General features: G+C 53.7%; 1 protein-coding gene across 2 annotated transcripts in view; it reads left to right on the forward strand.

Annotated features, from left to right (window-relative positions):
• The window catches only part of PPFIA1 (PTPRF interacting protein alpha 1), a 101,248-nt gene that overhangs the window by 60,702 nt on the left and 14,885 nt on the right, over positions 1–25,661 (forward strand). Inside the window, exons 13-21 of one of the 2 annotated variants that reach the window (XM_055079880.1) lie at positions 1,545–1,680; positions 4,495–4,718; positions 6,865–7,129; positions 9,715–9,744; positions 12,416–12,567; positions 13,480–13,652; positions 14,073–14,166; positions 21,927–22,008; positions 22,101–22,301. In XM_055079880.1, coding sequence (XP_054935855.1) covers positions 1,545–1,680; positions 4,495–4,718; positions 6,865–7,129; positions 9,715–9,744; positions 12,416–12,567; positions 13,480–13,652; positions 14,073–14,166; positions 21,927–22,008; positions 22,101–22,301 — 1,357 coding nt within the window. The remainder of the gene's footprint in view (positions 1–1,544; positions 1,681–4,494; positions 4,719–6,864; positions 7,130–9,714; positions 9,745–12,415; positions 12,568–13,479; positions 13,653–14,072; positions 14,167–21,926; positions 22,009–22,100; positions 22,302–25,661) is intronic. The other variant, XM_028479216.2, reaches the window with a different exon arrangement.

Here is a 25,661-nt window from a genome sequence, read left to right on the forward strand (position 1 = left end):
CGGGGGCTGTAGGCGGGCTCTGTGCTCTGAAGACAGTGGGCTGGAGGGGCTGGGTGCTGCGGGAGGGGATGTTTCAAGGAGGCAGTTCTAGAGGTGTAATGTCAGGTGGCTTAGCAGAGAGGTGGTCGGGAGCTGTAGAGATGGGCAAAGACGGATCACAGCAGGCAGGGAGTGGGGCCTCGGGGCGCAGAGGGAGGACTGAAAAGATGGCTCGTAGGCGGGGCAGGCCCCGGCTTGTCTGGCAGGACTTCACAGTGAGATGGGTCACCTTGTCTCTGAGATCTTCTGGGAGGAAAGCCAGCCTCGGTTGACGAGCCGGGGAGAAAGATGGTGGCTGGGCTCCTCCGTAAGGAGACTGGGAAGTGACTGCCGCGGGGCGGCAGAACCCGGGCGCGTCTGTGGACTTCAGAGGATCTGCCAGCCACCAAAAGCACGTGCGGGATTTTGTGTCGTCGCTTTCACCTGATTTCAAAGTGTGCTGTGGCCCCCAAGCAGTTGGGTAGAAGTCATGCTGAGAGAGAAGGAGCAGTTTCCTTCGGAATGAGGCCGGAGGGGAAGGGAGAGATGGTGCGGTTCAAGGGAGATTCCAGACTTTGATCTCCTGCAAACAAGGGATAAATCCTGTGCAACACTTGGAGACACTTCTTTTAAAAATGTCGAGCAGTGCTGAACCAGAGGAGGCTGAGCTAGCACGTGGTCCTGGCCGCTCTGCAGAGGGTGTGAGGAATGCTTACCCTCCTCGGGGGAGTGGGGTCTGTTTCCCGGATTTCAGGGCTCCTGCACATGAAGGCGCCACCCTTCCTCCCAGAGACAAGGGCCGAGCGGCTCCTGGGCTGGGCCTGCAGTGCAGGCGGGCCCACGGTCAAGGCTGGGCCGCCGCGCCTCCGCTGACCGGGGTGTCGCCTGACACCCTCGCCAGGTTTCTGTCGTCATGCTCAGGGCCCCAGCCACCTGTTCTGGGACTTCTTCAGCCTAGAGTCTTGATCGTTAATCTAATTACACCCAGGACTCTGCTTTCGATTCGGAAACACCAGTCCATCTGAGCTCCAAGCTGTGGTTCAGAGGGGTTTCTGCTGCTGCTTTGTCCGAGGCGCTGTGAGCGGTGTAGCCGGTGTTCCAGGTGGAGGGATGTGTGACTGATGGGCTTCACACTGGGGACCCCGGCCCAAACAGGAAAGGAGAGAACAGCTGAAGGCCAGAGCGGAGGCGCGATGTCAAGGAAAAAGCAGAGCAGGTGCCGGGCCCAGCACCTTGACCCGAGGGCAGGTTCCCAGCTGGACCACAGACCCCTGCACACCACAGACAGCTGGATTCCGTCCCTGTCACCTGCATGTCCTCGTGTCTGCACTGGTTTTCCTGGATGTGGAAGTTTTCCAGCTGGTGGGGCAGGCGGCGGGTTGCTGTTGGAGCAGGAGAGCGGTGCCCTCCTGGGCGACCTTTTCCTGTGACATCACTTATTTTCCAAGTTGACAGGTTCTGGCTTGGCCAACAACGTGAGGTCACCTTTCTCCTAATAATGACGTTTTTCTTCCCCCGTGTTTCAGCCGACCCCACTTGGGCAGCGTCCCAGATTTCAGGTTCCCCGTGGCAGACGGGCCCTCGGACTCCTTCGGCAGCAGCGCGGTGTTGCGACGCCCCCAGAAAGGCCGGCTGGCAGCGCTGCGCGACGAGCCTTCCAAGGCAAGGCCCCCGCCCCGCCCCGCCCCGCCCCGCCCCGCCCCTGCCCCACCCCCTATCCCGGGGGCGAGCGCTCTGTGAGATACTTGCCTCCTCACCCTACGGTTCTGAGACTGTTTTGAAACAAAGCTTGATGGGTCGCTTTCTCTCTTCCCCTCCCCCCATTTTCCTTTTTCTGGCTAAGAGTTTACTTTTAAGGCAAGCTCTTTTTTTTTTTTTAAGAACAAGTTTTGGTGACACGTGACCTACCGTAAGGCACGGCACAGTGCTGATTAGCACAGGTTTGAGGTCGTCCTCGAGAGTAAACGGATACACATATTCATCATCTTGTAGTGAGAAGAATTCTCATTTGGAAGTTCAACTGCCTTCATATTTTTGTGCGTTTCACGGCATATATTTTTAATATACGTCTCTGTATTTTGAGCTCCCATATTCAGTGAGCGGCTAGTTTGGGCCAGGCATCCTCAGACCTAGGGCTCCAGCAGAGAATTAAAAACAGACAAAATGCCTGCACACACACACCCCCGACATGCACACCCTAGTGAGAAGAGAGAGGCAGCAGTGAATGGAAAGGAAAATAAAATACGCTGTGTGTATTCTTTATCTACTGCTACATAGCCAATCGCTGCAAAGCCTAGTGGCTTCACAGTGAACCTGTAATAGTCCACAGTTCGTGTGCATGTGGGAGCATCTTAGTGGGATGGGCCCCGCTCAGGGCCTCCTGAGGTCGCCGCCACCTGGGCCGGGTGGCACGCTCTCAGACTCCCTCACCTGGCTGTTGGCGGGAGGGCCCCGGTCCTTGCCGTGTGGACCTCTTCGTGGGGCTGGCTTTCCCCAGAACTCCCTCTGAGAGAGAGCAGGGGAGAGCCCTTTCGTGACGCGGTCTCGGAAGCTGCACACCTTTGCTTCCACTGCGTTCCGATCGTCGGGGTGAGCTGCGGAGACCTGCCCTCACTCACGGGGGTCGGGGAAGAACTGCCCTCTGTCTTGTGAAGGGAGGAGGATTAAAGAGTTCATGGACGTATTTTTCAATCACCACAGCCTGTCAGATGGTAATAAGCAGGGAAAGGAAACCAAGGGTACCCGAGTTGCCAAACAAGGAGCGGAATAGTACTTTTTAAACAGGGTGGCCAGCGAGGGTCTCCAGGAGGGTGGCGTTCGAGCAAAGGCCTGAGGAAGAGAGGGGAAGCAGCCATTCGGAGGTAGCAGTCGTGCCAGCCAGACGGGCCGGTGCACTGGATGTAGGCCCCGGGGGTGGGGCAGTCCTGGGGGCGGTCCGGGAGCAGCTCAAGGCTGGGGTCTGTTCCCTGCTGTGAGGAAGATAGCCGGGTCGGGGAGGCTGGGATCTGGGCCCCGGTCCTGTTCAGGTGGACACAGGCCCAGCACACGTGCGAGGGGATGTGTCAGGTCGGCAGCTGGGCCTTCCAGCCTGGACCCCGGAGGGCTCTCAACTCGAGGTAGACTTGGGGTCATGGGCGTGCAGGTGGTATTTAAAGGCACGAGCCAGATAGAGTCACCCGGTGGGTGCCCGTGGAGAGAGAGATGAGGTCCAAGGTAGAGCCGCGGGGCACCCCAGACTCAGAGGTTGGGAGGTTGAGAAAGGGCTGCAGGAGGGTGAGGTGTAGCCCGGGAGGGCGGGGCCCGGTGAGCCAGATGCTCCGATGCTCTGCTCGGGCAGCGTGGGGGAGGGGACTTAGTCGTGCGGGCTCCACGGAGCCCCCTGGAGACACACCTGCTTGCAGAGAGTGGGAGACGGAGGAGGGAAGGGGCGGAGGAGAGGCTGCCCTGGGGAGCTTTCAGGGAAACGCAGTGGTTGCTGGAAGGAGCCGTGGAGGGAGAGTTCTGTGGTCCTGTTGTGTGCTTTTAAGGAGAGAGGAGGGAGTGGACATCCTGAGGCTGTTGGGAATGAGCCCCTAGGACGTGGATCAGCCACAGGGAAGGAGGAGTGATGGCAGGTGATCCTGGACCAGCTGAAGGGGCCCTGGGGAGGGTCGGGAGGAAGACGGAGTGCGTGGGCACAGGCCCCAGGGGCAGGGGGCTGGGGAGGCTGCCCCGCGGTTACTCTGAGGTCGTGGCTGGGAAACGGGAGGCAGGACCCTGGGCTGAGCGTGGAGGTGGGGGTGGGGGGCGGGAGGAGGTCTGGGGAGGGAAGGGATGTGAGACGGCCCCAGAGGAGAGGCGGCACAGAGCCCCAGCGAGCACGCTTCTTCTGTGCATGCTCTGATGACAGCGCCACCCTCTCCTTGCACAGAGGGGCCTGGGCTCAGCACAGAGGTGCCCTTGCAACGCGAGTGGCAGGTCGCTAGAAAAGCCCCGCTTGCCGGCTCCCTGCGCCCTGAGGGCTGTCGGGGGCGGCTCTCCCTCCTGCCGCTGCTGGAGAAGAGCGGGGACCAAGGAACCTCTGAGAAGCGTGTTCCTTGGTGACGCTGGTAAAAGTTATGGCAGCTGAGGTGAACCCAGCGGCTTTGGATCTGATGGACTTTTTTTACTTCTTTTCAGCCGGGCTGATGGTGGCACGGAATTAATCTTTTTAATTTCCGGTTTTTGTTTCCGACTCGGTCGCCTCAGCCTCGTGAGTAACGTCATAGAATTGCCTCCGGTCCAGGCTAGGACGTGAGTGTTGCCAGGCCGTCTAAGAAATAGATTCTCCTCCTGCCCATTTCTTAAACACTGCTCACTTAACAGATGGCAGTGGCTTCTCAGCGTGAGACCCATTTTTCCAAAATCTTCTGGGTTTCTGTGTGAAATTGTTTCAAGCTGCTGGTAGGTTGAAGTTGCCGTGACTCTGGCTGTTGAGACGTGGCCTCTGGTGCACAGGTGCAGACCCTGAACGAGCAGGACTGGGAACGCGCCCAGCAAGCCAGCGTGCTGGCAAACGTGGCCCAGGCGTTCGAGAGCGATGTGGACGCGTCCGACGGCGAAGGCGACGGGGACAGCCTCTTCAGCCCGGCCACTCTGCTGTCGCCCGGCGGGCAGGCCGACGCCCAGACCCTGGCCATGATGCTGCAGGAGCAGCTGGACGCCATCAACAAGGAGATCCGGTGCGTGTGCCCCCGCCTGGCTCCCCAGAGACACGGTGTCTCTGAGGGCTGCTCGCTGCTTAGACAAGCCTAGGTGTCCCACGATGAGAACACTTACTTCGGTTCTGGTCTAAGAATTTTAAGTCCTGAGATTGCCCTTGATTATAAAGCTCAGTTAAGCAGGGCGTTCTCTCCACAGTTGTGGTGTCAGCACACTGTGTGAGATGTCGTGGAAGGGGGAGAGGCGTTCAGCCCCTGCTCCCGGAAGCTGCCGACACATCTGGAGAGAGATGGCGGGGTGCAGAGAGCCGAGGCTGTGTCCGTCCGGGGTGCAGAGCGGAGACGGGGCGCCGGGGAGTCGGGGCGAAGTCGGCTCCCCGGATTCCTTTCCTTGGGGCGGGGCCGGGTGACGGGGTGGCCGACCGGGAGAGAGGCCAAAGCTCGGCGCAGGGGCAGGTGAGGGTGGGCGTGCCGCAGCAAGTGAGGGCACCCTTCCTCAGCCTCTGCCAGCCGGCGTGTCCCCCCAGCTCTGAGCCCCGAGGTGATGCCCGCCTGCAGCCCGTGCGTCCTCCGGCACGGGGGGGTCGCCCTCTTGTGGGTCCCTCGGCGCCTCGCGTATTCTGCGGTGCGTCCCAAAGCCACCGGGAACAGAAAAGCTGGGGTTTTCGGGTTGGCAGACTCCCACTGGGGCTTGCGTTTTGCTTTTAAATTAACATAATGTGAAAATTGGTTCTTGTACGACAGTGGTCAACGGATGTATGTTTGAGTATTTCTTAGTCTCATCAGTGTATTTGAGATGTTTTCTTTAGAAACTGTCATAGCAATTATAATAGTTACCTTGCAAAACAGGGAATAGAATCCAAAGGACTGCCTTGTAGTGATCAGGAGGCCTGAGGTCTGGGGGCGGCAGTGTGACCGGGTACCCTGAGGCCTGCCCGGTGTCAGATCTGCCATGGCCACACCTTCTGTCCCAAGTCCACGTGCAGAGCAGCCCCAGGCCGGCGATCCTGTGGTGGACCCGGTCAGAGTTGCTGCTCAGATTGCTCTTGTCACATTAACACAGGCAGAGGTGCCCATTCCCACCTGCAGAGAACGGGGGCCAGAGAGGAGAGGCCGCAGAATAAACGGCAAAAATGGCAAAAGTAGGTTGTGCTGCCTGCACTTTTGACTTCACAGACTGACTTCTTCGTGTGCCGTGTTTGAACCCAGATGAGCTCTGAAAGACTGTCTTTCCCCATCCCTGCGGGAACTGTGAAACGATTATATACTTTTATTTTTATAGGGTGTTGCCAGGTAAAAGTGATTTTTTCCTTATGCAACAGGTTTTGACCTGATATAAATGGTAAATTCTGTCCATCGACGTGTTATCAAAAATGAGAACATACTTTCGGGATATGTAAGTAGAACTTAAATTGGAAAGGTTACGACAAGGATCCGGTATTTTAATATCAAGATAATTGTATTTGCATAATCAAATATTTAGACTGCTATTTAACCATCCAGTACACCTTCAGGGAGAAGAACGTTAACCTTGAATTCCAGAGTAATGCCGCGTGGTTGACATGAATCCAGAAACTCACATGAGGGACTTCCCTGGCGGCCCAGTGGTTAAGACTCTGCCCTTCCACTGCACGGGGCGCGGGTTCAGTCCCTGGCTGGGGAACAACAGCAACAACAAAAAACCAAAAAACAAACAGAAAAAAAGAAACTCACTTGAGGCTGGTAGAGCACTTTATGAAATAATACTTTTGTTCAAATTCAACCTTAAAATAAAAATCAACTCAGCATTTTCATCTGGTCTAGACACTTGAGTGTAGAAACTCCAAATTGCTTTGTGAATTGCTTTTTTGATTATATCAGAGTTCCCGATTTCCAGTTGAAAAAAATTGAGAGACAGGTATGCAGCTTTGCTGTAACAACAGGGGAGGTAAAAGTTGTACATTTTAAATATCTCATGATGCAGTGAGAGTGGCCACCCAGCCCCCATCAGAATTTTAGTGTAAATAAGCAAAATCAAACGCGAATGATCTGAAGCAACTTTGTGAGATTCAGTGGTAAGTCGTTAATCGTAATACAGAACACAGAACACAAAGCCAGATTTGTTATCTAGACGCGCTCCTCTGTTTTCCGACGAAGGCAGGTGACCGACGCCTTTGCTCTGTTTTAGGTTGATACAAGAAGAGAAGGAGAGCACGGAGCAGCGGGCGGAGGAGATTGAGAGCAGGGTGGGTGGCGGGAGTTTAGACGGCCTCGGTCGCTTCCGATCAGCGAGCTCCGTCCCCCCGTACCCCGCTTCCTCTCGGGCCGGCTCTTCCCCTCCCGGCGGCGGCGGCGGCGGCGGCGGTGGTGGTGGCGGCGGGCGGCCCGCCCCTCGGAGGGCCCCGCGCAGCCCGGCGGCGAGGGAAGCGGACAGGCTAGGCGTCATGACTCTGGTAAGTGTCTGCCTTCTCCCTGCTGCGCCCTCCCCCAGCACACCTGGCTTGCTGGCTTGCTTGCTTGCTTTGTTAACCTAGAAGAAAATCAGGTGCATTTGCTATGCTCAGAGGTTCAAGATGTTTAGAGCCAGCTAGTATTTAATCAGTCCCCCAGTTAATGACAAATTAATTTTAATGTTTGGACCACCAGCTTAGCATGTCATCATGAACTCATCCAAAGTTCTCCTTTGTGTAACATCAGGCATGGCCTCGCCTCTGCAAGGCACAGCAGCTACAGGAAAGTTTTTGTTTTTCAGGAATAGACAGCTTAGCAAGAGTAAACATAGGCAGCCCTAATGGCATCTCGAAAACCGTACAGAGTCAGTGCTGTCTTCCTTTACACTAGCGATGCCTCACTGGAGGGGGCAGGGCACGCGGTCAAAACAAAACCAAAAAAGCTAAACTGGTCCTCTTGCTGAAGCACCTGGCCTTGCACTCACGCCGGCTCTGCATGTGAAACCAGGTTAAAAGCCAGTGCCTGGAGTCTGTCACACAGAGTGAAGTAAGTCAGAAGGAGAAAAACAAATACCGTAGGCTAACACATAGAGATGGAATCTAAGGGAAATAAAGAAAACGGTCAGAAGAACCTAGGGGCAAGACGGGAATAAAGACGCAGACCTACTAGAGCCATGGACTTGAGGACGTGGGGAGGGGGAAGGGTAAGCTGGGACGAAGTGAGAGAGTGGCACGTACATATATACACTACCAAATGTAAAATAGATAGCTAGTGGGAAGCAGCCACGTAGCACAGGGAGATCAGCTCCGTGCTTTGTGACCACCTGGGGGGTGGATAGGGAGGGTGGGAGGGAGGGAGACGCAAGAGGGAGGAGATAAAGCAGAAACTAACACACCATTGTAAAGCAATTATACTCCAATAAAGATGTTAAAAATAAATAAATTTAAAAAAAAAAAAAAAAAAGCCGGTGCCCCGCGGCTCCCAGGGAAGCAAACGGGCTTCCTCACTCTTCGTCACCTGGAAATGCGATGACCACGTGGTGACAGCGTGCAGCTCTAAAGCACACGTTACAACTTTCTTGTGTATTTAGGTTTTGTGAGTGCATTGCTGTTTACCACATGAAATCATATTTACAATATTCTGCTTTTTAACTGCACTTGTATTATAATTTTTTTCTGTCACCACCCATTTTCATTTTAGCTGCATTGTTAGCCGGTGTATAATTAAATCAACCATGAATCATTTTAGTGACATGTGAAGTGGTAACTAGTCCATTTTGGGGTATTTTGGCATACTGTTTTTATAATTTACATCATTAGCTAATTAGCTGATATTTAAAACTCTTTGATGATTTCATTTGTGGTTTCATGCTTAGCTTCTTTCAGAGAATTTGTAAAAACAGTTCTGTGTATTTTTTTCCTTGTTGTTATATGGTTCTCTGTACTGGCTGGCGGTGTGTCTGCGTCTGTCATTGCTGTTGATTCCCTGTATCATCCTTTGTTTTATCATTGTTAATCCAGTCCCCAGCCTCCCCACCGCCGAGTCTGTAGTTTACCATCCAGCTCCCCTCCCCGTCCACCCCACTCTGTTATAAGTCCCTTCCACAGCAGCGCTGTGGGGTCCACAGTGTGTGTCTGTGCTTGGTCGTGGCTCGTTAGTGGGGTCTCTGCGTTACCTTCGTTTCTCATTAAACAGTGTTTTTCCCCCATAGCGGTAAGTTTTATTTAGTGTATCACTGCGTAATAGGTATGGCTACAGGCATGATGTAGATGGATCAGAGTGTTTTTGCTCACACTGTATAGCATACGTGTAATTCGTAAGTGAGATGTTGCTTATATAAAGAAATGCCCCACTGAGTGTAGAATTAATGGACTCTTTGACACAACGTACTTTCTGGTTTTGGTGCTTGTATTATTTAAGATGGTAAATCTCATCAGCTTATTCAACATGCACAGTTAATGTCTTTACTAGACTAGTTTTAATTAAATTATCTGCTATGAATCATAAAATGTAAAGACTCTATCTGCTATTATGCTAGCTTTTATTCTTACATATTTTCACAGGGTACCTGCTTTAATCAATAAGTTTATTTTGAGAAGTTTTAAATCAAATTCTAGGTAAGGATTTTACGTCAGTGTCGGCAATAGGTGGTTAGATTTGTTCAGTGTTAAAATAGGTATTGCAATTACTTCCTCATCAGTTAGATTGCTATTTTAAAGTATAGCATGTTTCTTATTAAGAAAAACTAAGTTATAGAGAAGTTTGGCTTAGAATAGACAACTGTTAGGGCCCTTTGTTATGCAGAATGCCATATTATAAGAAATTGAGTATGTTGTAATAGAATTGTATCTTCCTGAGGAATAATTTATAGTGTTTCTCTAGGAAATCTTGAATAGCTTATTGTATTTAACTTTTGTGGTCAAAAAAATGTTCTATTTCCAGTTACGTTTTCTCTAAATCTTATCTCACTTACATGTGTTCTGTCATTTTCTTTTTAATATATTTGCCTGTACTGATCCTTGAATTTTTAACTTCAAAGTGTGCAGTAAATCTGGTTTCTCTTCATTTCTTTGCATGCATCTGTCAGCCTAGTGATTTAAGGAAGCATCGTAGAAAGGTAAAATATTTAGTAATTTAGCATGCCTTTGTTTCTTTGTGAAGTATTGAAGAGTCCATGTCGTTTTACGTGAATGAACACTGTGTGGTTGTGTACTGGTGAATAATTGACGTTTTAGCGGAAGTGTTGAAACTCACCCTCCACTTAACATGTGCTGATGGTTCCGCTGGAAATAGGTCGTTCACTGGGACAAATGTAAGAGTTTGCCTTTCTCCCGCTTGTTTGCCTTCTAATTGTTGCACGCTTATTTGTAATAGACATAGTGTTTTTTATTTTTTGTTATTATTTTTAAATTTTATTTATTTGTTTGTTTACTTATTTATTTTTGGCTGCGCTGCGAGGCTTGCGGGATCTCAGCTCCCCAACCAGGGATCGAACTCGGGCCCAGGCCGTGAGAGCGCCGAGTCCTTAACCACTCTGCCGCCAGGGAATTCCCCATGGTGTTTTTTAAAAAGGAATGATGGAAGCGGAGCCCCAGATGCTAGATGTGGGGGAAGCGACTTTAATAGTCACAGGTCGTAGCGTTCGGAGGCTGTTACTCTGTGCCGGGCGTCGTGCTGAACGCTTTACGGGTCTGCTTCCTAATCCCACAAACACCCACGTGAGGTCCAGGTGCTGTTGTTGTCCCCGTTCAACAGACGTGGAGCCGAGGCTTAGAGAGGCCGGGCTCTGTGCCCAGGCTCGCACAGTCAGTCAGCAGCGCAGCGTGGATTTGTCTGATTGCAGAACCCGGACTCTCAGCCCCGGCGCCGTCCGGCCCGCTGTTCCACCAGGAGCTCCCGTCTCCTTCCCAGCATTCCTGACGGAGGGTGCTTGGGGCTCCTTCCTCTCAGATAACCCTGGACTGAGCCCCTGTGCTTGGAGGGAGTACGGGGCGCTGAGGGCCAGATCTGTTGACCACGATGCCTCCCTCCCTCTCAGGCTCACAACCCCCCGAGCGTGCACCCACCGCGCAGCCCTGCAGGACGCGGGCAGCCGTCCTGCAGCCCAGCCGCCCAGTGCGCCAGCGCGCCAGCGCCCCTCTGCCAGGCCACGGCAGTGCGGCAATTTAAAGTCCCGGCTCCGTCACCGATGGGTTGTGACCTGGGTGAGCCGCTCACCCGCTCTGGGCCCGGCTTTGCCCTGCTGTTAAGTGAGGACAGCGACGGACCCGTGCCCCTCGGGGTGACCGCGCTGTGCCGTCCCCGCGCAGGCCACAGGTCGGCAGTGAGACACAGCTCTGCTGCATACGTTTGTCGTTTTCTTGGTGGCAAGACTTCCTCAGTAAAGGTGGCGGCCTGTTGATGACGTCCCGGCCAGGTGGCCTGGTCTGTTGCGTGCGGTAGCTTGAGCTCGCTGACTGGCTACCGCGAGGGCCTTGTTCTAGGTCTGGCGTGTGTGCGCCCAGAGCCAGGCACCGGCGGACCTGCCTCCTCCTCCACGTCGCTGGCGGGTGCCGAGACGCCAGCCCAGCCTGCGTGCAGCTGCCCGTCCTAGTCACGAGGGCACAGTGGGGCGGGCTCTCATCCCGGGGGAGGTGCAGGGGGAGAGGCAGCCAGGCTGGGTGGGCCCGGGGGACTTCCTTGGGACGAGGCCCTTGGGAAGGGGCTGGTCGTGTTAACTGGGCTTCAAAGCAGCTGTTTGTCTCCGTGGAGCCCATAGTCAACTCAGACCTGTGTCACTTCCCTGACCTGTTTGATTTTCGTAAAGGATTGTTTTTTTTTAACTTGAATTTGAGATCGACCCCTGTTAAGTTTCACATTGACGATTTCTAGCCTTTCTAGCCTTTTGCTATCTGATGATTGTAATTAGAAACCAGGAGAGGACACAGAGTGTATACAGCTGTCGCTTAGATGAGTCCAGCTGTGTTTTGCCCTGGGTCACTTGGTTGTCACCAAGCCACGGTGGGGCCGCGGTGGATCAGTGTTCTTTACAGAATCCCACTAAAAAGGCACAGGTCGGTTGCGCAAGTCTCATTGTTTGTACAAATGCTTGCCGTGCGTGTTTCATAAATCTAAGCTCGCTTAACCACAAAACCCAAATTTATAAGGGAGAGCTGCCTGGACCCTGAAGGGGTTAATCCGTTCCCCATACCGTAACCACCACCCTGCTCGCCATACTCACATCCCATTACAAGCCCAAAAGCTGGGAGTCTGGAAGGGATCATCTTGTGATGAAGACCTAGAACAGGCTATTTCTCTTTTCCTCTCAACAGAAGGGCCTGGACAGGTTTGCGTGGGCGGTTCCTTACCCTTGCCGGTGTCTCTGTTGGACGGCACCAGGAGACAAACACAGTCGTCCTCTTCGTCCGGGCGGTTAACGCCATGCATGGTTTATGGTGGTGGCTTCAGGCGGGGCTCAGCTCTCTGCCGCCCCTGCGGGGCTGTCCCGGTGGCCTGGGTTCTAGGGACGGAGGCCGCGGGGAGGCTCCCGTCCAGGTCCCCGCGCTCACGCGGGTGCGGCCGGCGGGGCTCGCTCTGCTCTGTGCTCCCTCTTCGGACAGCCTTGCTTCTGCTGGACGAGACGGCCCTTTAAGATGCCATCGGGCTACATCAAGCCTTTGTGTACTGGCAGAGAGCATAGCCAACAGGCTTTCAGATAAATTTCCGGTTATAAAGTAAAGCCTCCGTGATTCCCTTTATTCGCCCGCAGTCGGTTGTCCCCCAGCTTTACACTTATCTCCCTCCCTCAGCTGCCAGCTTCCCGGGAGGAGGTGCGGGACGACAAGACGACCATCAAATGTGAAACCTCGCCCCCCTCCTCCCCGCGGTCCCTTCGGCTGGACCGGCTGCACACAGGGGCGCTGCACACAGCCAGCCACGAGGACATCAGGGACGCACGCAAGTAAGGGCCCTGCTCTCCTCGGTCCACTTTCAGGAAATCTGTTCACCTTCTCTTGAAAAACAAGTCAGAACGATGATTTTAAAGAAATGCCACTCAGTTCAGCGTGTTTGTTTAAGTGATAGACTTAGGGTGCCGACCCCCGCTCTGGGCGCTGTAGTGAAATCCGGCAGCAGGTGCCTTCTGTTTGGACAGAGTCAGCTTGGCAAGAAAAGAGTTAAGTGGTATCAGCAATTCTAGAAACACTTCGTTTCTTCAGATTCTACAGAGTAACTCCTTGGGGAACTTTCTTCCTATTCTGGCTGGAGCCTCCGCCCGGCGCGGGCTGTGTTTCTGAGCGTTACTCCTCTGTAGGAGCCTCCGTGGCTCTCGGGTGCGTTCTTGTCCTTCCCGAGCTGCGAAGTGTCCCACCCCATCCTTCCACGCTCCCCGAGTGCCTCCTCCCAGGAGACCGTCAGTCTCGGTTCTGTGACACTGGCCTTGTTCAGACCACCACCTGCTGAGCTCCTGTCCCGAGCCAGGCAGCACTCGATGGAGGGCACGTGTGGTCATCTCTCCAGCGCCCCTGCACGGTGACCGTCGCTCTCCTGCCCCGGCGGGGAAGGTCACACTCAGGGTAGCGGGAGGAGCTGCCCTTCCCCGGGGGCATCTGCACCTGCCGGGTGGTTACCTTGAGGGGCTCGGAGTGCCCTCTGCACTGGGTGGCCTAGAGTCGGGTCCCTCCCTCTTCGGAGGAGAGCGCACGTCAGAGAGTCTCGGCCTGTCGGGGGCGGCTGTCCGTGGCGGGGAGCCCACACCTCTTGTGCGCAGCGCAGTCCGTGAGGAGCCCCGCCTGTCGCGCGGCAGGAGGAGCGAGCGTTGTAGGGCGTGCGGCTGCACGAGGCCCCCCGTTAAAGGTCGTTTTCTGTCCCCAAGCTCGACAGGCTCGCAGGACGGCCCCGCCAGCAACCCCAGCAGTAGCAACAGCAGCCAGGACTCGCTGCACAAAGCCCCCAAGAAGAAGGGCATCAAGTCCTCTATCGGCCGCTTGTTCGGCAAGAGAGAAAAGGGCCGGCCTGGAGCCCTTGGCAAGGAATCGCCGGGACAAGGTGGGCGCTTTCCAGCCAACGCTTCAGCGTTCGCGGCGGGCAGGGGGCTGCACGCGCACCTCTGCGCGCCCCTCCGCCGCCCCGTCGACACCGCGTGCTTCCTCTCCCACGAGCTGGGTGTTCTCCCGGGTCTGATTCCCCAGCGGGTCCACACACGGCCCAGGGAGCACGGGTAACGTCCGCCTGCCTCGAGCAGCTCAGCGTCTCCCAGGCGTCAGCCTTACTGCCTCTTGAGCGTTCTCGTGTGTGTGTGTGTGTGCGCGCGCGTGTGTGTGCGCGCGTGCGCGCGTCTGGTCGGAAAGTTCACCTTTAGAGTTTTCTTCACTCTCCCTACAAAAACTCCTCCACCTGTTTACAGAAACACCTAACTCGGCCGTGTTGATTTTCTCTCAATATTTCGACCACTCTGCTTCCTCGTAGCTGTGATTTCAGAGACAGAAAACTCATCTCAGGATGCCTTGGGACTCAGCAAATTGGGAGGACAGGCTGAAAAAAATCGTAAACTTCAAAAAAAGTAAGCTTTTTGTTTTTTGTCGATCTCAGTGAACGGTTTTCAGTTGTTCCTGATTTTTAACTAATGATTATTGATTAAATGTGATATCCGGCTCTGTATATATACTATCTGATGAAAGCTTAACCCAAAGCCTTTATTGAACTGTACTTCCCGGAGGACTTAGAACACCTGTGAATTTGGGAGGGACTCGCACGTGGGTTCCTCGTCCACTTTGGAGGGTGGTGCCGAGTCGTGCTCAGCCACGGGGCGTTCGTATCTGAGTGCCGGCTCCTGCACAAGTCGGCTCCGGGGCGTTGGGAAGCTTGGCTTTCCTGTGCTTCCGTTTTCTCATCTGTGAGATGGGAGTCATAGTACATACCCCATGGGGCTTTTACGAGCATTAGCTGTACAGATACATCTACATATACGTACACGAGGCTCCTTAAACAGTGCCGGCGCTGGGGAAGACGCACGTGTAACTGCAGCCGCTACGGGGACTTGCCATTTGCTGCTCACGCTAGCGATCAGTCAGGAAGCTGTCACTTACCCTGTTGCCCTTTTCTTCCCTCCTCTGGGGGATTTTGTATTTTTATCTTAAACCGACGCTCAGTTTTGCAATCTTATTAAATTTTCATTCTGAGTTGTCCTGATTCTGAAAATAAGCAATAACAGTAGGGATGGTTTTCTGCAAAGGAGCTCGGGCGCTGTGATGCCCCAGGATCAGGCACAGAGGCACAGAGCGTGTGCACGTGTCTCTGGGTCCGGAGACGTTTTCTGACCCGGGACAGGTTGTGTGTCGGGTGACCACATCCCAGACCAGCGCTAAGTAGATGACCTGGATAGGCGGAGACTGTCCCAGTGAACTGGCAAGTGGGAAATAAGACGGAACGCTTTGTAGTCTCGGGTGAGCACGAACCTGAGAGTGGGGAAGGTGGTGATAAGGTGGTAATACTGGCCCTTGAGACGGGGGAAGCTGAGTGGGCTCTGTGATAAATCTGACGATGGGGAAGGGCATCTGGCCACTGTCAGGCACCTTGGGAAACCAACACTGGTCTGGAATCCGGGGCCTGCAGGCACTGACCCCAGGACCGCCCTTGAGCCCACGGGGACCCTCTCCACTAGAGGCCAGTTTGCCTTTAGCCCCTCAAGTTGTCTGTTGATTTTTCTTCTGTGAAATCTGCCTCATTTTAGCTCTCTTCTCAGAAATCACAGTTATCTCGCCTGGCGTAGTGTTGATTGCGTTCCCGGGGAGGTGCTGTCCGTTCGGTCGTTGCTCACGACGCCGTAGGAATAGGCGGTCTTTGGTTCCCTGGAAGTGGAAATCCGTAGAAACCACTCAACGGCAAAAGCTGATTTGAGTGTTGCTGTCTTTGAACTGTAGAGAGTGTTGTACCCGAGCTCAGGTAGTTGCCATTCGCTTATGGGGACTTAATGTCAGAGCCTTCTGCCCTTGTGGGGTCAGGGCAGGACCCTTCGGTGCCCTAGATTCTGCTGGGGCGTTTCATTTCACATCCTTCCGCTCAGCTGCTGGAGACCAGTAAGGGGTTATGGCTGCGCCGCCCAGCCCTCCCACCCTCTGCGCCTGAGCGTTGGTGTTTCACGTAGCGTCCAACGTAGTATGGATTGGCCAGAACGCGCCACTGTGTTTTCTCCATTTGTCTTGTAATTCTCAGGAGGAAGCTCGAGCGGTGGGCTGCATGTGGCAGACGTCGCCGGGTTACTTGCCTGGCGTGTGATGAAGTTCCGTGCGCTGGTGTGTGTGTCTGCTAGGCAGGTTCCTCTGGAGCTAGGGCGTTCAGGCTGAACTTCTGACTCTGTGTTACCATGGCTGAGAGTGCACGAGCAGGTTGTTCTCCGCTCCATCGTCACGGGCGGCAAGTTCTAACATGTCCTGGCAACCTAGAGAACAATGCAGAGTCCGAAGATTTTCTGACTACCGTGGGTAATTTTAGTTCTGTCAGTTAACCAGAGATACAATTGACTTTAGGGAGAGTGCTTTATTTATAAATGTGAAAAAACTATTTTAGCGTTCCAGAAAAAAATATTGTTTGAATATAGTTTAACGTTGATGGCATTATCAATGGGAGAATCAAAATACGCTTGTCAGAAATATTTTCTTTTTATCAAGCCCCAGTTTATCTCAGAGGTGCTCTTTTTTGTTTTGTTTTGTTTTGTTTTTGTGGTACGCGGGCCTCCCTCTGTTGTGGCCTCTCCCGTTGCGGAGCACAGGCTCCGGACGCGCAGGCCCAGCGGCCACGGCTCACGGGCCCAGCCGCTCCGCGGCATGTGGGATCCTCCCGGACCGGGGCGCGCACCCGCGTCCCCTGCATCGGCAGGCGGACTGGCCTCTCCCGTTGCGGAGCACAGGCTCCGGACGCGCAGGCCCAGCGGCCACGGCTCACGGGCCCAGCCGCTCCGCGGCATGTGGGATCCTCCCGGACCGGGGCGCGAACCCGGTTCCCCTGCATCGGCCGGCGGACGCGCAACCGCTGCGCCACCAGGGAAGCCCTCAGAGGTGCTCTTTTAACTGCTAAATTTACACAGCCAGTGCGTCCACTTTTTCAGCGAATTTTCAAGATCTGGTGAAGATGAGACTTTCAGGTTTCGTGAAAGCTACGTGAGAGAGCACGGCGGGCACACTTGGTGCTGGACGTGCTCGGTGAGGCGTGGAGGCTGCAGCTGTCGTGGAAGTCGGCGTCCCTGACCGTCATCGCGGTGGCCTGGGCTCTAGACGGGCTCCCCGTGTGCGGGCACTTGCCCAACGGCGTTTGAACTCGACCCCGTTAATAAGGACCTGGTGCTTTAAATGCTGTCTTTCCACCTCCCCTTGGCCGACGCTGTCGTGGGCTCACAGGGGAAGCTGAGTCGTCGGGTTTGCTGTGCTGTGTGTGTCCTGAAACCTTCCGCGTTGCCCGTCGCCAGCTACAGGCTCGGAGCTGCGCTGCTTTTGATGGGAAGCAGCGCCGCAGTCCTCCCGCCGGGTCCTCTCTCCGGCCCTGCGCCGGCCTGCGCGGCGGCTGCGTCAGTGAAGTGGAGCCCAGTGAGCCTTTGTAGGAGGTGCCGGGGCGTGCAGAGTGTCAGTCTCAGAGAAATGAGGCCCTGTCTGTTGTCTGGGTGATGCCACTCACGTGGCATTTGATCAGCAGAAGCTCACACAACCGTCTTGTTACGAAAGACAGCTTGAGCATTACGGTGCTTCTGTCCTCATTTAAAACGCATGTCGGCATTCACATAAGACATGACCTTTCTCTCACAGGCGTGTCTGTGCCCCATAGAATTCAGCGTATTTCTGAATGTCTTTCTCCTGTGACTCTCATTCTGAGGTCAGGAAGTGTGCCACGTCAGTCGACTACTAGAGCAGGTATTTAATAAATCCCGCTTGGGGTCTAGAATTTGATCCTTGAGGGGGCAGATCAAGTCCCAGCCGAGTAGCCCCGCACGCGTGACCCGAGCCGGGTGGGCACAGTGCTGACCTCGTCCCAGCTGGCCGCAGGGGAGGCAGCCCCCTCGGGCTCGGGTCCCCAGTCCTCTCTGTAAACTGAGGTCACAGATGAGAGTGAGACAGTGAGAGCAGAGAGCGCTGCAGAGGAAGGAAATCAGTCCCGGCGGAAACGGAGCGAGTCCTCTGTTTGCTTCTGGACTGTGGCTTGGGGCCGCGGGATCCCGGCAGATGGCATACGCCTCATTCCCGCAGGGCACTGGCTTGTCGCTCAGCTTCTTCAGAACAGAGCTGGGCGCTTTGGGTATAGAGTTAAGGCCTTTGGAGTCCTGTCACCTTAGTGCTCGTGTTTTAGGCTTGGGAGCTAATGACCAGAAGATTTCTTGTTTTCTAGAAGATTGACCTGTGAAGGAATACCTCCTTCCCTTGCAGTTAACTTAGCTGAGGACTAAACGCCTGTCATGTTTATTTTCGTAGCTGCAGTAAAGAAGGAAGAAAAGACGGTTCTGTTGATTATTAGAAAGTGGTCATGTGAGTGAATGGGCAAAAGTTGGTAGGCTCTACTTCTCATTTATTTATTTCTTTGTTCTTGATATCAGTACTTTTTTTTTTTTTTTAAAGAAACACGTTTGTTCCTAAGTGAAAGACTGAAAAGATTTTATTCTGCCACTCAACAGTTTTTTAAATACCATCTTTTGTCATAAAGTCTTTTTCTCTTGGCCTTTTGTTACCGAGATTCCATTAGCAGAGACCAGGCGTTCTGCTTCCGGCAGAGGATTTATCGATAGCTTCCCAAATAGTCTCCAAATAGCTGCTTTCATCTCCTGGTTTCTCAGACTGTATATGATGGGATTCAGTGAGGGAGACAAAACTGTGTGTGTGCCATGGCAGCCCCCAGATCTCGAACAGATAAAATTTCAGCAGTTGGTCGTAAGGCAGCCAGGAGCCCTGTGGTGCCGAAGAGAGGCAGGCGTGGAGCAGGTGGGCCTCCACTGAGGGGGGCGTGAGCAGTTCCAGTTGAGCAGACCACCGGAACCGGGAGAGAGGAGAGACAGAGAGCCCCAGGGCACGTGGCATTTCATGCGGAGCAGTCGCAGGTTCCGTGGGCAGCGGGCAGAAGTGGGTCCCTAGATGAGGTGGGGGAGGAGCAGCGATTTGTTCCTGTGCCCCGCTGGCGGGGGCGGGGGGCGGGTGGGAGTGGGGGCCCCGCCGCTGATGCCCGCCTGCGGGTGTGCCTCCCCCAGCGCGGGACGGGCACCTCGGGGAGGAGGGGGCTTGTGCTCCCAGGCCGTGGGCCGCCTCGCAGGGGAAGGGGCGCCGGGCGGCAGACCGAGACCTGGGCCGGCCACGTGGCCGGGGCTGCCTCGCCCTCTCGCTGGCTTCCCGCGTCTCTCAGCCGCGTTGTCCTGCCTCCGTCACCGTATCCCAGTGTCCTCAGGGCGCTGGACCGGAGCTCTAAAACCCCAGAAATACATCCATAGTAGAAGAGGCTTTTCATGAAAACGAACGTCTCTTGCCTGGACAAGAGTCAGAACAATGTGCACCGATCTCCAGGTAATGGAATCAGTGGGGTCTTTTTAACCCTACATTTCTTGTCTGCAGTGAATATCTGTTGCATATTAAAAAATGAAGTTTCTGGCAGAGTGCCAAGGATTCGGTACCTGTTTGGCTCCCTTCAGAGCGCCGGGTTCTGAAAGCCCCCGGCCTGGCGGGTGCCGCCCCGCCCCCTCCTGGCCAGCCTGGCGGTCCGGGGACCCCACGCTAGAGCTCGGGCTGTCCCTGGCTGGTCTGCCCCGGGCTTGTCTGCCTCCCGTGAATGTTTCCATAAGGCGTAGCTGCTGTCCTTGAGGAGGGGGCATCTTTAGGGAGCAGGAGGCAGCGTTCGATTCAGCACACGGTGGCGCGTTCTGCCTGACGAGGCCCTTCTGGCCCCACTGCTCCTTCCGGCGCTCGGGTCCTGTGTCAGGATGATCACAGTCTCACGTGGACTCAGTTTTTGGTTTTAATTTATGAATAGTTTTGTTTGTTTTAATTTTAAAAGTTTACTGTTTTCTTTTTACTCTGCTTGAGCTATTAAGATAGGTGTTGTGTTCTCTGGTATCATTATTCCTGGGTAATACAGTATATTCACTATTCCCAGGAAACTGAGGCTGACCTAAAGGAACACTTACTTGAAGTTATATGTGAAACACTTTGAGCTTTAATTGTACATAGACCTCACAGTCTTAAGTCTAATGCTACTTGAATATAATGAAAAGCCGCTGTGTTTCTTTTTGTTTGTTTGTTTGTTTTTTGTTTTTTGCGGTACGCGGGCCTCTCACTGTTGTGGGCTATTAAGATAGGTGTTGTGTTCTCTGGTATCATTATTCCTGGGTAATACAGTATATTCACTATTCCCAGGAAACTGAGGCTGACCTAAAGGAACACTTACTTGAAGTTATATGTGAAACACTTTGAGCTTTAATTGTACATAGACCTCACAGTCTTAAGTCTAATGCTACTTGAATATATATAATGAAAAGCCGCTGTGTTTCTTTTTGTTTGTTTGTTTGTTTGTTTTTTGTTTTTTGCGGTACGCGGGCCTCTCACTGTTGTGGCCTCTTCCATTGCGGAGCGCAGGCTCAGCGGCCACGGCTCACGGGCCCAGCCGCTCCGCGGCACGTGGGATCTTCCCGGACCGGGGCACGAACCCGTGTCCCCTGCATCGGCAGGCGGATTCTCAACCACTGCGCCACCAGGGAAGCCCCGCTGTGTTTCTTTAGGGAGTTCCCTGGCGGTCCAGTGTTTAGAACTCCGCGCTTTCACCGCGGTGGCCAGGTTCAGTCCCTGGTTGGGGGACTGAGATCCCACAAGACGTGCAGCGTGGCCAAAAAAAGAAAAAGAGAGAAAGAAAAGCCACTAAGTATCTTTAGAAATAAAAGATTCCGTGGTGTGATCTGCAGAAATTATTACAGAAAAATAACTAAGAACGACCTAGGAATTGTGCAGTGACTCAGGGATGTCCAGTCAGGTAAATGGACCTGTCCTTTCCACTCCAGTCCCATCTTCTCTCCTAGACTTTTCATTTTTAAACTAATTAGTGACTTTCAGAAAGGTCTGTAAGTACATAACGCAAAGAAGTACAATAAGGTTCATAAAGTTTCTGGTGTTATCTCTTACATAAGTATGTTATCCGTAGACAAAACCATTTTAAAAGATGTTAACATTACGCTTTGGGCATTTTAAAGTCAGGCACACAGAACATTTCTGACCCCGTAAAGCAGCGGTCCCCACCCTTTTTGGCACCCGGGACCGGTTTCGTGGAAGACAGTTTTTCCACAGACTGGGGGGGGGGGCCGGGCAGGGGGATGGTTCAGGCAGCAGTGCGAGCGGGGCGGCGGGGGGGAGCTCCCCCACCACTCACCGCCTGCCGTGCGGCCGGTCCCAACCGGCCACGGACCGCTACCGGTCCACACCCCGGGGCTTGGGGAGCCTGCCATAAAGGATCCCAGGACTCTTCGCTGCCTCCTGCCCTGGGGTAGTTGGCATTGCCATCAGTATCATAGGCTCACGGCCTGCCTTGTGTGCACTGGTAGAGGTTGTTGGCATTTAAATTTTCTGGATGTGAAGCTTGTGGGTTAAACCAAAGGATGACCCGGGAGTTCCACGGTGGTGGTCCAGTGGTTAGGACTCTGCCCTTCCACTGCAGGGGGCCCAGGTTTGAGCCTTGATCGGAGAACTGGGATCCCACAAACCACGCAGCGCTGCCAAAAACAAATAAATAACCCCCCCCCAAAAAAAGATGACCCAGTATCTTAATTTAGCAAATACCTACTTAGCTAAACAGCAGGTGCAGAATAAAAACAGCCAAAATCCAGCCCTTCCCTTGCTAGCTGTATTAGAGCGATATTAGTGTTAAAAGTCTGCATTGTTCTCTGTGGTTTCTGTTGTGAAACGTTGGGCGTTTCTGAAGCTCTCTGAGGCAGACTTCTCTGTTCAGACCTAGGTATGGTTTCCTCTTCCTACAGATTTGTTGGTCCTCCTTGTTTAGACAGGGATGAGTGATTATGTTTTGTGTTGAATATCCTGCCTTGGATATGAAGACTCTACTGGGTCTTTTAAAGTTGGTAGTAATTCTTTAATCCTGGAAGGAGACGATTGTGTAGAGAATCGTGGAGGGTCTTTCAGCCTTTCATTACTCAGGCGTTCCGTGTGATGTGTTCCGAACTACCCTTCAGTGGATGGTTTCGAAGGTTGAAGGACAACGATGAGATGAGTGGCGTCGCACTCCGGGGTTTATAAAGGGGACACTTCGCCTCTGTGCGGTGTGGCTCTTGAAGGTCTGAACATCTGTCACCTGTAGGCATGAGCTGCTCGAAGAAGCCCGGAGGCAAGGCTTACCCTTTGCGCAGTGGGACGGGCCGACTGTCGTCGTCTGGCTGGAGGTGCGTACGCCCCTCTCCGGACCCTGGCCGGGCGCGCGAGCCCACCCGCGCGCCCCGCGTGACCCTCCGGCCCCCGTGTCTCCCGTCTCCAGCTCTGGGTCGGGATGCCGGCCTGGTACGTGGCTGCTTGCCGAGCCAACGTGAAGAGCGGGGCCATCATGTCCGCCCTGTCGGACACGGAGATCCAGCGCGAGATCGGCATCAGCAACCCTCTGCACCGGCTGAAGCTGAGGCTGGCGATTCAGGAGATCATGTCCCTGACAAGTCCGTCAGCCCCTCCTACGTCGAGAACGGTACGTTTCCGTAAAAAGAGTTCATCCCCTGTGCGTGTTGCTTCCGCAGTTCTTCATAAACACAGCCAGTGTTCCAGTTGAAAGGTTTAGCATTCAAAGACATGACAACTTTTAATTTGCGGCAATTGGGTCGTTAAAAGATACGGCATTAAATACTTTTATAACAGCTTGGCTACGGTGGCATTGTAACATAGAAATGGGAGTCTTGGAAAACGTAAAAAAGTAATTATCGCAAATTTAAATATGAATTTAAAGAGAGTGAAGGAGAAAGAGCTTAGACCCCAGGCTGCCTTGTACGCGGTGGTTCCCTCGTGTGACTTGTCCGGCCTGTTGGCGCTTTCCATTTTGGGAGCTGCAGACCCTGGGGTTTTAAGAGCCCGTAAATCTGCAAGTGTGCTCCAAGCGGTAGACTTTGTGCTCATCCGGTTTTGCTCCACGTGGGGAGATCTTGGAACTCCTTTAAGAGGGTCCTCCTAGTTGAAAACGTCAAAAACTAACGTAATGAAAACGTGACTTATAATTGGGAGGTCAGAGCGGGCCAGCTCTCCATTTCTCAAGGGCAGACTCTGTACACCGGCTCAGTTCCCACTCTGCTTTCAGTCTGTCTACTCCGGAGAGAAAAACCGGTGCGGAAACTAAGCCTCACAGACGTACTTCTCTGAGTAGCAGATCAACGCCTGATTCAGGGCTCGCAGTTACTTTACACGAAAAGCGTGAAAGCTTTTCTGTTCGCTTGCCTTCCGTCGTTTCTCAGTGGGAGCGTCGTGGTGATGCCTGCCTTGTGTGCACTGGTAGAGGTTGTTGGCATTTAAATTTTCTGGATGTGAAGCTTGTGGGTTAAACCAAAGGATGACCCGGGAGTTCCCCGGTGGTGGTCCAGTGGTTAGGACTCTGCCCTTCCACTGCAGGGGGCCCAGGTTTGAGCCTTGATCGGAGAACTGGGATCCCACAAACCACGCAGCGCTGCCAAAAACAAATAAATAACCCCCCCCCAAAAAAAGATGACCCAGTATCTTAATTTAGCAAATACCTACTTAGCTAAACAGCAGGTGCAGAATAAAAACAGCCAAAATCCAGCCCTTCCCTTGCTAGCTGTATTAGAGCGATATTAGTGTTAAAAGTCTGCATTGTTCTCTGTGGTTTCTGTTGTGAAACGTTGGGCGTTTCTGACGCTCTCTGAGGCAGACTCCTCTGTTCAGACCTAGGTATGGTTTCCTCTTCCTACAGATTTGTTGGTCCTCCTTGTTTAGACAGGGATGAGTGATTATGTTTTGTGTTGAATATCCTGCCTTGGATATGAAGACTCTACTGGGTCTTTTAAAGTTGGTAGTAATTCTTTAATCCTGGAAGGAGACGATTGTGTAGAGAATCGTGGAGGGTCTTTCAGCCTTTCATTACTCAGGCGTTCCGTGTGATGTGTTCCGAACTACCCTTCAGTGGATGGTTTCGAAGGTTGAAGGACAACGATGAGATGAGTGGCGTCGCACTCCGGGGTTTATAAAGGGGACACTTCGCCTCTGTGCGGTGTGGCTCTTGAAGGTCTGAACATCTGTCACCTGTAGGCATGAGCTGCTCGAAGAAGCCCGGAGGCAAGGCTTACCCTTTGCGCAGTGGGACGGGCCGACTGTCGTCGTCTGGCTGGAGGTGCGTACGCCCCTCTCCGGACCCTGGCCGGGCGCGCGAGCCCACCCGCGCGCCCCGCGTGACCCTCCGGCCCCCGTGTCTCCCGTCTCCAGCTCTGGGTCGGGATGCCGGCCTGGTACGTGGCTGCTTGCCGAGCCAACGTGAAGAGCGGGGCCATCATGTCCGCCCTGTCGGACACGGAGATCCAGCGCGAGATCGGCATCAGCAACCCTCTGCACCGGCTGAAGCTGAGGCTGGCGATTCAGGAGATCATGTCCCTGACAAGTCCGTCAGCCCCTCCTACGTCGAGAACGGTACGTTTCCGTAAAAAGAGTTCATCCCCTGTGCGTGTTGCTTCCGCAGTTCTTCATAAACACAGCCAGTGTTCCAGTTGAAAGGTTTAGCATTCAAAGACATGACAACTTTTAATTTGCGGCAATTGGGTCGTTAAAAGATACGGCATTAAATACTTTTATAACAGCTTGGCTACGGTGGCATTGTAACATAGAAATGGGAGTCTTGGAAAACGTAAAAAAGTAATTATCGCAAATTTAAATATGAATTTAAAGAGAGTGAAGGAGAAAGAGCTTAGACCCCAGGCTGCCTTGTACGCGGTGGTTCCCTCGTGTGACTTGTCCGGCCTGTTGGCGCTTTCCATTTTGGGAGCTGCAGACCCTGGGGTTTTAAGAGCCCGTAAATCTGCAAGTGTGCTCCAAGCGGTAGACTTTGTGCTCATCCGGTTTTGCTCCACGTGGGGAGATCTTGGAACTCCTTTAAGAGGGTCCTCCTAGTTGAAAACGTCAAAAACTAACGTAATGAAAACGTGACTTATAATTGGGAGGTCAGAGCGGGCCAGCTCTCCATTTCTCAAGGGCAGACTCTGTACACCGGCTCAGTTCCCACTCTGCTTTCAGTCTGTCTACTCCGGAGAGAAAAACCGGTGCGGAAACTAAGCCTCACAGACGTACTTCTCTGAGTAGCAGATCAACGCCTGATTCAGGGCTCGCAGTTACTTTACACGAAAAGCGTGAAAGCTTTTCTGTTCGCTTGCCTTCCGTCGTTTCTCAGTGGGAGCGTCGTGGTGATGACAGTAGCCCGTGTCCTCACCTCTTGCACAGGTGCGCGTGATCTCAGTGTGTCCGATCTGCTCTGTGCCCAGGTGTTTCACCAGAGTCACCTTTTCAGAAATGAAGGTGCTGGGGGTTTTCCCGCAGTTTTTATCCAGTATCTCGGTAAAGGGAGCGTCTTATGAGTTGAGTTTAATGGACGGTGAAGACGAACAGGCCTCCCGTGAGGAACCTGCCCACCGTCAGGCGGGGGGCACCGCCTGCGGGGGCTCGGCCGTCTCGGGGCTGCTCAGAAGCGTCTCCCCAGAGCCCAAAGCCGGACTCCCGTCCTGTTCTTTGTTGTGCTTTGACTGGGTGAGACCGTCTTAAGTACAATGGCTTAACAGTTCCTCGAGAATCATTCGCCACTTTCAGAAGCACACAGTGTTTTCCCTGCTCCTTAGATCCCACGTAGCTCAGGTGTCAGCGTGGCACAGGAAGCTCTAGGGCTGTCCTCCTTAAGAAGGCGGGGTCCTGCCGGGAGAAGGGCCGAGCGCGGTGAGCGCCCGCCCATGTCTCCCTGTGGGCGTCTAAGACAGGGAGGTGGGTGGGGATGGCCTCCGCCCCACCCGCTCCCCTCCCGTGCCCCTGGCTGACGTGTCTGCCGCCTTTCCCCTCTGTCACCGCTGCC

The sequence above is a fragment of the Physeter macrocephalus genome, chromosome 18 (assembly GCF_002837175.3).
Source record: "Physeter macrocephalus isolate SW-GA chromosome 18, ASM283717v5, whole genome shotgun sequence".
NCBI classification, from domain to species: Eukaryota; Metazoa; Chordata; class Mammalia; order Artiodactyla; family Physeteridae; genus Physeter; species Physeter macrocephalus.